This window comes from Paroedura picta, chromosome 2 (assembly GCF_049243985.1).
Source record: "Paroedura picta isolate Pp20150507F chromosome 2, Ppicta_v3.0, whole genome shotgun sequence".
Classification (NCBI taxonomy): Eukaryota; Metazoa; Chordata; class Lepidosauria; order Squamata; family Gekkonidae; genus Paroedura; species Paroedura picta.
Genome location: NC_135370.1, coordinates 10,259,404 through 10,272,230, shown reverse-complemented (window position 1 = coordinate 10,272,230; position 12,827 = coordinate 10,259,404). Strand labels below are relative to the sequence as shown.

General features: G+C 47.4%; 1 protein-coding gene across 3 annotated transcripts in view; it reads left to right on the top strand.

Moving 5' to 3' along the window:
• The window catches only part of PLCL1 (phospholipase C like 1 (inactive)), a 163,018-nt gene that overhangs the window by 130,802 nt on the left and 19,389 nt on the right, over positions 1–12,827 (top strand). For all 3 annotated transcript variants that reach the window (XM_077319338.1, XM_077319340.1, XM_077319339.1), the window contains exons 3-5: positions 1,678–1,881; positions 8,087–8,162; positions 9,612–9,721. In XM_077319338.1, the coding sequence (XP_077175453.1) occupies positions 1,678–1,881; positions 8,087–8,162; positions 9,612–9,721 (390 nt within the window). The remainder of the gene's footprint in view (positions 1–1,677; positions 1,882–8,086; positions 8,163–9,611; positions 9,722–12,827) is intronic.

Genomic DNA, 12,827 nt, shown 5'->3' with positions numbered 1-12,827 from the left:
TTGTTGTATACTCTGGTTTCTCGTCAGACTGCATAATCTTCCGTAAGCCATCCTGAGCCATCGGGGAAGGGCAGAGAATAAAGGCAAATATAAATTAATACATTTCCCCCTTTGGGGAGATGGTTAGATAATATATTTGTGAGAAGAAGGCCTGATCAGAACTAGAAATAGGTATTCAGAGTGCCAGTAGATGAAATGTTTCCTCTTAAAAAAAAAAAAAAACTTCAGTAGGACTGTAATTACTTTCCTACCCACAGATGTTCCATTCATTTTGTGTCCTAGCTGGATTATAATTGGTCGCTGCAAAGTGCAGGTTCAGTTGCCAAATTGTGTAATTTTGGATGGATGTGATTCAGGTGGCCTTCTGTGCTAAAGCCTGTAATGAATATAGGATGCTCAGAGCTATTGCTGTGCTCGTTGTAAGAAGTCACAAAGTGCTGCATAACAACATGAAGGGATAGAGAAAGGGTGATAACTCAAGGAATGAAAACCTTTGGATATCTGCTTCTGTAAGATTAGTACTGTCCTGCTGGACAATACATGATGTTCTGATGGATAAGTTGAAGGACTGCAATCTGGATTCTCAGATAGTTAAGTGGATAGGGAATTGGTTAGAGAACCGCACTCAAAGAGTTGTTGTCAATGGTGCTTCATCAGACTGGAGAGAGGTGAGTAGCGGGGTACCTCAGGGCTCGGTGCTCGGCCCGGTACTTTTTAACATATTTATTAATGATCTAGATGAGGGGGTGGAGGGACTACTCATCAAGTTTGCAGATGACACCAAATTGGGAGGACTGGCAAGTACTCCGGAAGATAGAGACAGAGTTCAACGAGATCTGAACACAATGGAAAAATGGGAAAATGAGAACAAGATGCAATTTAATAAAGATAAGTGTAAAGTTCTGCATCTGGGTCAGAAAAATGAAAAGCATGCCTACTGGATGGGGGATACGCTTCTAGGTAGCACTGTGTGTGAACGAGACCTTGGGGTACTTGTGGATTGTAAGCTAAACATGAGCAGGCAGTGTGATGCAGCGGTAAAAAAGACAAATGCCATTTTGGGCTGTATCAACAGAGGCATCACGTCAAAATCACAAGATGTCATAGTCCCATTGTATACGGCACTGGTCAGACCACACCTGGAGTACTGTGTGCAGTTCTGGAGGCCTCACTTCAAGAAAGACGTAGATAAAATTGAAAGGGTACAGAGGAGAGCGACGAGGATGATCTGGGCCCAAGGGACCAAGCCCTATGAAGATAGGTTGAGGGACTTGGGAATGTTCAGCCTGGAGAAAAGGAGGTTGAGAGGGGACATGATAGCCATCTTTAAGTATTTGAAAGGCGGTCATTTGGAGGAGGGCAGAATGCTGTTCCCGTTGGCTGCAGAGGAAAGGACGCGCAGTAATGGGTTTAAACTACAACGATATAAGCTAGATATCAGGAAAAGATTTTTCACAGTCAGAGTAGTTCAGCAGTGGAATAGGCTGCCTAAGGAGGTGGTGAGCTCCCTCTCACTGGCAGTCTTCAAGCAAAGGTTGGATACACACTTTTCTTGGATGCTTTAGGATGCTTTGGCCTGTGTGGCCCCTTCCAACTCTATGATTCTGTGATATAACATACACTGTAGTGATATTCTGCTGGGAGTGTGAAATCCATGTCTTTCTTTTTCCTCAACAGAATGCGATTGTCTCTGTTAAGGAGTTCTGTGGACTGCCGCCAATCACCAGTCTGAAGCAGTGCATTTTGACGTTGTCCTCGCGGCTGGTGAACAGCGATAACGTCCCCTCAGTGGCTCTCAACATGAAAGACAACTTCCCTTACCTGGAACCTTTGGGGACATTAACTGATGTGCAGAAGAAGGTTCTCGCGACGTATGACCTGGTAGGCGCTTGTTGAGCTTTTAAAAATGGCGTCCAGAAAGGACAAGGATCCCCAGTGTGCTCCATGGCGCTCACAGAAACCTTTCTGAACACCCACCAAGCACTTTTAGAAAATAGGTGGGAACCACATGGGGTTCTTTGGCCAACATGATTTCTGATTGTGCCACTGGAGATCTATGCAGATTAAAATAATTGTGTTCAAACCATGTATCCCAGCTTATGCCATTGGTTGTTTTCTCCCTCTACTTTCTATTCTGTATATCTGATTGCCTTTGGCTGAATGTAGCTGGTTTAGGGGAGTGTAGCGTTTTATCATCTTTGCCAAGCCCTCCCCCTAAACTACATGGCCACAGTGATCTATGCAACAGTCACCTCTAGACTAGATTTCTGTACCTCGCTCTGTGCTGGCCTACCCTAGTCCTTGACCTGGAAACTCTAGCTGGTGCAGAATGCAGCTGCTAGGGTCCTCACTGGTTCATCTTGGAGTCCCACATCCAGGGAAGGTGAATGTAGGCTGCTTTGAGCCTCCTTGGGGTAGAGAAAAGCGGCATATAAGAACCAACTCTTCTTCTTCTTCTTCAGTAATCCAAGGGCTCCCTCAGCCTCACCTCCCTCACAGGGTGCCTGCAGGTCTCCCTCACAGGGAGACCCCCCCCCCCCAGTAAGAGCTATGCAGTTATGATCCCCCCATTAAATTGACATTTAAGGGCAGGATTTGTATGAAGTTTTAAAGTTTAATTTAAATTATTAGATTTTTTTATTTTTAGGATTTGATTTATGAGATTTTACCAATGCTGTGATCTGCCCTGCGTCCGCTGAGATAAATAAATACGTTGATCGCAGCTTCTAAGCAGGGTCAGCCATGGTGAGAGCTTGAATGGGAGGCTGGCGAGGAAATCCAGGGTTGCTACACAGAGTCGTGCAAGGGCAACGCACCCCTGCACATCCCTTGCCTTGAAATCCTTATGGGGCTGCCATAAGTTGGTTGAGACTCAGCGGCACTTTCCACCCCCCAATATACAGCCCTTCAGTTGACCAGGTGTGCCTTCTGCAGGTGCGTCTTTGCTTGAGCCTTCCATCGAGCAGGGCACAAACCTTCCTGAATCAACAGGTCTACTAGGCACAAGCATTTGCACCGGTTCCAGCTCCTTGCCTCCAGTTCCTGCCTGTATGGATCCATGGCCAGGAGCTCCCGGTTCATAGAAATCACGAAGTAACTATATGGTTTGCTTATATGGAAATGTTAATAGACAGTGATCAAGCTTATAGAAATAGCAAGCGAAGCTTCCATCCACTGGGCCTTGAACACACACATGGACAGCGGAACTTAGCCAGAATCCGAGACAACATGCATGGCTAAAGCCCTCATGGCTGGCTATGAGTCAAATAGTCATTAAACGAGCTCTCTCAAACACAGATGAGCCAGATGAGACAATCGTCTTTGCACGTGGTGCCTAGTGGTGAGAGGAAGTTAATCCGGCTGCCAACAAGCATGAGAGAGAGAAATATTCCCCTGCGAGCAGCCTGATAACAGTTCCTTCCCAAAAGTCAAGAGAAGCACCAGCTTGTAATAAAGATAGTTACCGGGGCTATCCACTGTGTGCTCTCAATCCTCACTGCCCAAATCTAAGGGCACTGCTTCTAAGGAGGCCCTACGGAGTGCAGGAGACCTTCTACGACTGCCATATTTTGTAATCTGAAAGAACTCAAATGTGAATTTGTGCGTTTCCTGACAAAAATAGGCCATCTTATCACTAAAACCTTCCTCCATTCCCGAGGACTGGAGGATAGTTAATGTAACCCTGTCTAGGCATAGGTCCCCGCACCATGCACTTTCCGTCTGAACTGCAGCAGTTGCTGACGAAGCCAGGGAAAGGTGAGCAAGTGGAAGCTTCCCCTGGCCAGGCAAACCCTTCCAGTTCCCCGAAAGTTGACGTCTTGGATTCCTCCCATCCCCGGAGAGATGCGCCAGGCAAGACCCCTGGGAGCCCTCACCCCGGCAGCCTCCAGCAGCCCCGATCCGTTGCTGCCTTCAGAGACACTGAGCTCTCAGCCACCCTGCCCTCAGAGGTGGACATCAAGGTGCAACGGGAAGTCACACTGAGGAAGTGTTGGCTGGGCAGAACCAGAGGAGGATGCAGTGGTGGGAAGAGAAATGGAGAAAGCAAGGCCACGCTCCCTGGCTGAGCAGATGGGCTTGGATTAATCACTGCTGGAGTAGGCACAGCTAGAGGCTCTAATAAGGGAAGGCATCTTCTGAGGCAGGGGTAGTCAACCTGTGGTCCTCCAAATGTCCATGGACTACAATTCCCATCAGCCCCTGCCAGCGTTCGCTGGCAGGGGGCTCATGGGAATTGTAGTCCATGGACATCTGGAGGACCACAGGTTGACTACTCCTGTTCTGAGGGATGGGGAGTGGAAGGGAGGTGGGAGGACTGGTGGGGAGACACCATAACAGAGGGCTCTCCCAGCACCAAACCAGGGAGGAAGCAACCCAGCATTCAGCAGATGAAGAGAGAGGGAGTGTGCGCCATAGAAAGAAGCTCCAGATTACAAAGTGCTGGTCAGGGAGGAGGAGGAGGAGGATAAGGTTGCTGCCAACCTCTCCCCTCCCATTTCTGACATTTGTGTGGGAACCCCAGAAAGGCCTGCGGCAGGCACCACTTCCTCCAGTAGGCGGAAGGAGCATGACAGAACCCCACTGTATGATTCGGTGTTGGACTACATGGGCCACAGGCCTGATGCAACATGGCTTCTCTTGTGCTCTGAATCATGAACTGGAAAGGATCTCGGGTTTTGTTTTGTTTTCATGTGTGGAGTCTGCCTTGAGCCCCAGTCAGAAAGGCAGACTATGAAATAACAACAGCAGCAACAACAACAGTACCTTCTCTGGGGGTGGCCCGGCTTCCCTGTTTTCACGCCAGGCATGGGCCACTTTCCCTTCTTATTGTTAGACTCAAGATAAGGAGAGGCATTTGGCCTACAAGTGCTTTACATAATTTTGTGCTTAAACACCACAGGAAGGGACCAGCGTAATTAATTCTCTTTCATAATCCAGAATGAAACGGCGAGCAATTAGACAAAGTGGGTCCTTCTACGTGCAATTATTAAAGTAGCTGTAACAATGTTCTGTCTGGGGTGTTCGGGTTTAATCCGTCTGGGGCAGGGGTAGTCAAACTGCGGCCCTCCAGATGTCCATGGACTACAATTCCCATGAGCCCCTGCCAGCGAATGCTGGCAGGGGCTCATGGGAATTGTAGTCCATGGACATCTGGAGGGCCGCAGTTTGACTACCCCTGGTCTGGGGAGTCTTGGATGCTTTAGGATGCTTAGGGCTGATCCTGCGTTGAGCAGGGGGTTGGACTAGATGGCCTGTATGGCCCCTTCCAACTCTAGGATTCTATGATTCTATGAATATCTGCTTTTACGGAAATGCTTTTCTTCTATGGGTAAATGGCGCATGGAGTGCTTGGATGTTTCACGCAAACCGGAGGCAGCTGCTTGGAGACCCCTAGAAATGATCTTGAAAACAATTAACAGCCGGTTGTGTTGCTTCTGTCCCTTGTCCCCAGATTGACTAGAGACAAAGGGCATTTTTTCGTTTTCATTGTTCTGAGTGATGCTCTCTGCCACTGCTGACTGCTGCCGGTGTGGGCTTTACATCTCGATCCAAAATCTTCAACTGATCCGTGGGGAGGACCAGACATTCTTGCACAGAACGCATTACGGCCACGTAATGTAAGATCTTTCCACGCCAAGGAGTGCTGCTTGGTTTAAATGGGAAATGAAAATTCCTACCAGAGAGAACTCACAGATACAGGAGAAACAATGGGTGGGATCCAGCCTCAAACAACTCCCAGACAATGCAGAAGAAAAAGAAGAGTTGGTTCTTATAGGCCACTTTTCTCTACCCAAAGGAGTCTCAGAGCGGCTTACGTTCGCCTTCCCTTTCCTCTCCCCACAACAGACACCCTGTGAGGGAGGTGAGGCTGAGAGAGCCCTGAGATTACTGAAGAAGTGGAGTTGGTTCTTATATGCCACTTTTCTCTACCCGAAGGAGTCTCAGAGCGGTATACGTTCGCCTTCCCTTTCCTCTCCCCACAACAGACACCCTGTGAGGGAGGTGAGGCTGAGAGAGCCCTGAGATTACTGAAGAAGAAGAGTTGGTTCTTATATGCTGCTTTTCTCTACCCAAAGGAGTCTCAGAGTCACAACAGACACTCTGTGAGGGAGGTGAGCTGAGAGAGCCCTGATATTCTTGCTCATCAGTTCTATCAGTGCTATGGCGAGCTCAAGGTCACCCAGCTGGCTCCATGTGGAGGAGGAGTGGGGAATCAAACCCAGCTCACCAGATTAGAAGTCTGCACTCCTAACCACCACACCAAGCTGAATTCAAGCACTTGCTGAGTGTTCTCAAAACCACTATACTTAAAAGTAGAGATTCTTGACAGCCCTGGAAGGGTTTCCCGAATGGGTAGTAGTTAATACATTAAAAAAATTGTTAAACATTTATTGGGTGATTTGACCATGTATGGTCAAGTTGATTGGCCCTCCCCTCCCAAAATAGCCAATATGAGCCTCAAAGTTGTGGGAAAGGGAGGGGTCCCATGTGGACATGTACCAACCATATACTTCCCAAACACATTCTGCATGATCTCACCACTTCTGGGGTTTCTTGAAGCCTGAAGAATATTTCAGGTGTTTTTCAATAGTAAACAAAGTTGAGAAAGGCTGCTTCAGGGCTAGCCGAAGATCTGCTGGGATTACAGCTAGAGTGACCAGACCTCCTGGTGGAGCCGGGAGGGGGGGAGGGGCCTCCCACTTCCAGACCGCACCACCCAGCTACAATTCAACTGGCTGGTGGCAGGAACTTACCCCCCTCCCAAGAGGCATTGTCTTCAGATGTGTAGGGCATGCCTGCATGATCTGGAAGTGACGTATTTAGGCAAAAACTCTACTGTAGAAGCAAACTTTGTCATAAATGTCATAAAATGTCATGTCAGCATTTTCCTTTTTTATATATATTTTATTTATTTTATTGTATATGAAGCGCTTACGGAAAGATGAAAAGAAAAAGAAACAACCAGCTAGCAAAATAATTGTTGATACATGTGAGAGTATAGTCTGTTATTATCTTTAAAAGTACGTATTCAGTTCCCATCACATGTTAGTCCTAACCTAAAAGTTACTGCTGTCATTCTTAGCAAAGTAATTGTTGATACATATGAGAATATAATCTGTTATTATCTTAAGTAATATATAGTCAGTTCCCATCGTATGTTGGCCCTAACCTAAAAGCTGCTGCTGTCTTTCCTAAGAAAGACCAGTTAATTGCTCCACTGTTCGTCACATTCTTCAGGTGGTCGCAAAAGATGGAATTGTGCTCTTTTCCATGATGTATCTGCTGGTAGGTCTTGAAATATTTGTGCTTCTTGATCCACCAAACTCAGTGGCGTCACCTGGTGCTTTTTGAGTAGAATATTTCTTGCAGCCTTCTTGCAGCATTTTCCTGACATGATGATGTCACATCCGGATCACGTGAGCTGCGATGAGGGCACATCCTGCATAAGGGCAAGGCCGCCCTCCTTCTCCCAGTAAATCCCCCAAACCCCCCACCAGTTTCTAGGAGGGATCTGGCAACCCTCATTATAACGGATCCCTAGGCAACAGCGATTAGTTAGCCTGGACAAAATGGCCACGTTTGAGGATGGACTCTACTGCGTTATACCCCATTGAAGTCCTCTCCTTCCCAAACTTCTCCCTCCTCAAACTCCACCCCCCAAATCTCCAGGTGTTTTCCAACCTAAAGCTGACAGGCCTACTTGGAAGTCCTTTAATTTGACTCATTTTTTTGCCCATTGCTGCGTTTTATGAGTACAAATCTGATAGAATTTAACACACCACTCAATAATATATTCTGGCATAGCTTTGATTTGCACCTGCCCACCTTCCATTTTCTCTCACTTCTGTACTCGCCTCCCAGCTGGATTGCAGGGAAACTTTTTTTGCCCTGAATTAGAGAATGCCACACCCATTTACTTTGTTTGAGGAAAGGAACCTCCGCTTCTGGAAGGAGAAGGTTGTGCGCTTCGGCCGCCGAAATGCCCCCTAAACATGTGGCATTCTGTTGTCCCCGATGGCTTCCTGCCCGAGGGATGTAGGACTGAGAAAGGACCCTTGCCGATATGTTTCCTTTTCCTTGACAGATGATCCAGGAGAGCAAGGTTCTTATAGAAACAGCAGACGCCATTCATGACAAGATTGTCCAGTGCCAGAAAACAGGTAACCCATTTTCTTTGTCAAGACGTCCAAGATAATCCTCTCACCTCTTTCTGTTCTGTAATAATACTCCTTATTAACCAGGCAGGTTTGCCACTTCAGGAGGAGTGGAAAAGCAGCAGCTGGGGCAGATCTGGACAGCCAGGGCAACCCTAGTGGGTAGCAGTTGACCGTCAGAGCTACATGCCTAATAAAGTTTGAGGGCACTAGGCTTGCTTCATGGTGACCCTGATGATGCTGCCACCCTTTTTGAAGTGACCATAAAAGGCCACAAGGGTACTCTTGGTCTCCCCTCCCTTGTGCTGTGTAGGAAGGCAGCTATTTTGTCTCTTAATAAGATGGCTGTGGAGGGAAATAGCAGTGCTTCAGCCTGTTGTGGGCCCACTCAGCATTGGGCCCTTAGGACACTTTAAAGCCCCTTAAAAAGACGGTGTCATGTCTCATTGGGTCCTCATACGATGGCTTTGTCTTTCTACAGAATCAGCCTCTTGATCCATCCCAATCGCTACTCTTTACTCAGACTGACAGTGGCTCTCCAGAGTCTCTGGCAGAAGGAGGCCTTCCTCATCACCTCTGTCAGGTTCCTCTCCACTAGAGATGGGCTGGAGGCTGAATGTGGGACCTTCTCAAGGCAAAGTGGACCATTGGCCACAGATGGGGCGTTCGCTTGGCATACAGAAGGCCCCAGTTTCACTTCTAAGAACATCTGCAGATTTAAACCCCCCCTCCACACACACACACACACACACACAATCCAATAGGGTTGTGCACTTTTGTGCAGTTCGGCCACCTCGGTGATCGCCGAAGCCCGAAGTGGAGCATAGGAGGCCAGCGCCATGGCATGGAGAGGAGGGGCAGTGGTGGCTCTGTGCCTGTGTGTGGCTGGTGGCTGGCATGCCACCACCATGGCTGCTCCTCTTCTCCATGCTGCGGTGCTGGCCACCTCGGGCTTCGCCAAGGGAGCCGAATTGCACTGAAGCACACAACCCTACAATCCAATGTCAGTTGTTTGCTCTTGTCACTGTGACTCCAGGGGTTGACTTAGACGGAAGAGGACCACCGTGTCTTTCCCTGGGGCGATGAAGGGCAGGAGGCCTGGGCACACCCAAGCCTATCAGTGTCATCAGATGGACTTCCTACCCCCAGTTCCAACAGTGAAAGAGAAGAGGGCTTTATTGGGGGGGGGGAGCAAAATGACTGGCATGCAGGCATAAGCTGCTCCTGAACGTGACCCTGCCACAGGAGCAGTAACTGGTTTTTTGACCACTAGACCCTCCCCAAGATCCCTGCGGTAAATTCGCTTTCCTTCTGTTCCAGTCATCAATAACAGTGGGCAGGGGAATACCCGGTTCTCTTGTCTGCAGCCTCATATGTCAAAAGCTGTGTGCAGTGCGGCTTTTTGCGAGCCTTTCAAGAGCTAGCACCTAACCCCAATGCTGCATCTGTTGTCAGGCATGGAATTCCACGAAGAGCTGCATGACCTGGGAACGAAGGAAGGTCTGAAAGGGAGAAAGCTCAGCAAGGCCATTGAAAGTTTTGCCTGGAATATCACTGTGCTTAAGGTAAATAAGAGCATTCCCTGCTGTACTTCTCCAGAGAGTCTGTTATGGGACAAGTGGATTTTTTTTTCTTTGGTTATCTAATGTTATACCACCTCTGCAAAAAGCTGCACAAAGAAGTTTGCAAAAACCCCGAAAATTAAATAAGAAAATATTATCACGTGGAATTTACTGCCATGGCTACAAGCATAGGCAGCTTCATGAGAGGCCTGAATAAACATGTGGAGCAGAAGGCCATGATGAGTGGCTATTGGCCACAAGGTCCACAGTGTCTGGGGCAGTGATACTTGATATTATTGGTCCTTTGAGGGCTTCTGGAGTTCTGGCCCCACTGGCAGACTGAGTTTTGGCCATTGTGTGACATGGAATGTTGGAGTGGATGAGTCATTGGCCTGATCCATCACGGCTTTTCAGATGTTCTTATTCAAAAGTTTAATTAAAGTATTTAAAGTCGTGTGGATTCCCAGCTTGGCTTCCCCCCCCCCAAAAAAACTGTACAAACAATAGCAGTTGTTGTGATTCTTCGAAGGCTGAATATATGTTTTGCGTGCGGAACAAATCAGTGTCAATGCCTAGGAATTTTTATTTGAAAGAATTTATAATTTGATTTGATTAATATTTGATTGATAGTTCGATTTATATTCTGCCTCTCTTGACAAAGTCATCTCGAGGTGGCTTACAAAACCAATAAACAATATACCCCATAAAATCCCATACAATGTTCAAACCCACATTTCCCATACAACTCCCGTTAAAGTAACCAGTTCTACAGAAGGCGGTAATAATCAATTGCCCTCTAACTTTCGGTTTTATGGGGTATATTGTTTATTGGTTTTGTAAGCCACCTCGAGATGACTTTGTCAAGAGAGGCAGAATATAAATCGAGCTATAAATCAAATATTAATCAAATACAACTCACATTAAAGTAACCATTCTTCAGATGGCAGTAAAAATCAATTGCCCTCTATTACAATCAGCTGTTCCAAACTTTCATAGAATCATAGAGTTGGAAGGGGCCATACAGGCCATCTAGTCCAACCCCCTGCTCAACGCTGCATCCTCATAAGTGGTCTCACTGTTGGCCTCAGATCTTCTGCATCAGGTGTACAGCATTTGGCATTGGACAGGACCCCAGTTCTTAACTCCAGGCACCCCCCCCCCCGGCCTCAACCAAATGCCTGGCGGAAGAGCTCCATCTTACAGGTCCTGCGGAACCTTGATAGCTCCGTCAGGGCCTTTAGCTCTTCCGGGAGCTCATTCCACCAGTTTGGCCAAACGAATGTCCTGGGGGCCCATGACAGCCAGCAGATTCATACCTGCAGAGCGTAGAGCCCTGTGGGGGGCATAAGCAGATAAGCGGTCCCTCAGATAGGTAGGACCCAAGCTGCTGAGAAACTCTTGCCAGAGGCCTTGGAAAGCTGCTGGCTCTGATTTTTTTGTGCAAGGCCATTTCTTGAGGTGATATCATTAAATTCTTTGGTGTATAGTAAAATAATTGAATCAAGATCTTGCCTGGGTTTCCCCCCCCCCTTCTCTTTAAGCACCAATATAGCAATTCCGTTTCCAGAAATGTGCAACGCAGTGATAGTTTTGCAAATGGGAACATGCAACGCGTGGGCAGTCTTGTGAAAATGTGGGCAGAGGGCATCTAGATTTTAAAGAAAAATGTGTGCTCGCTCGGATACAGTTTTGGCGAATAAAGATGCTGAACGTTCAGGTTGCCTTCTGCAATGCTGGAGATGTCACACTGCTGGCAGCTGTCATTCTTTTCCTTTTATTCTTCCTGGTGAAGACCAGAAATCGGGGACTCTGCAAATAAGCAACTGGTTCATTCGTTGCAGGGGGTTTCTTCTGCGCAGTCCTGACTCATATGTTGTGAATTCTTTCATCGTCCTCCTCCCAAACGTCTCCCTCATCCTTGACCATCTGTGTATTCTCAACAGCATCCCATGAGCAAAGCTAGGCTGAGAGGGAGATCTAATAATTTTGAAACTCTTCAGTAAATAGATGAAGAACAGTTAGAAAAAAGGATGTTTTGCTATCAACTAGGCAAGATGGTTCACAAAATGTTTTATAACCACTCGTTTTAGCAGGAGAGCAAACAACGACAGAATCGTCAAACTGAGCTCTTCATCTGCCAGCCTCCAAGACGGCAAGGAGGGAAGATATTTGGTTGCTTTTTTTTTTAAGAGATTGCTTCCCCCCCCCCTCCTCCAGTTGCCCCCATTTTGGAACAGATCATAATCAGTAGAAATGTAATATGAACTGTTTTCAGGATCTCAGGATTCCTCCTTGGACTTCGGTACGCGTGATGTTTCAATTCTGCTGATCATTAGTAGCAAAGGAGGCCCTGGAGCCCAAATAGCATCTCGTGGGTCATTATGTTTCTGCATTCGGATGTCTCTCTAAAGCTGAAGTTCAACTACATTTTTTTCTAATGATAGCCACAAATAAACAACTTTTGTTGTGGCCATGCATCCCACTTGATCCTCCCCCCCCGCCCCCATCTTGTGGAGCGACAGACATACAAACAGTCATGGTTTGTGGTGTCTGAATGCAAGCACTGCCCCAACTGCGGTTTATTTGACCCCCTCGCGGATCTCTTAGATGTGGATCACAATCCCTGCTTTGCACGGGACAAACTGTGGTTTGTTGAGAAACTTTCCTTCGCCTATTCCGATGAAGCAGTGTCTGCTGTCGAGGAGGGAGCCATGATGGCTAAAGGCCCGTTTTGCCTGAGATCCTGCCTGACGGACAGCAGGCTCTTCACTGAGACAACCGGGGCTGGTTCTTGTCCCTTTCTCGCTGCAGAGATTCGGGGCTGCCAGACAGTCACATCCCTGATCGGCCTGAAGTCATTCTATTTTTAGCCTCTGTCTGAGGTGTTGCTTTCTTCTGAGGGGATTGAAAAGGCCCCATATGTCCATGAATAATGCATAACCCAACAAATCCTAACAAAGAGCTTTTTCCTTTGGGGGAGGGAGAATGCTGCTTCTCCCTATACTTGACTACCGTCCGCTTGCAGTCCTCGCCCATAGGTCATGCTTCCCATTCAGAAGGCAGGGAACCCTCATTTGGCTGTCCACAGAGCCCTTAATGTGAGTGTAAT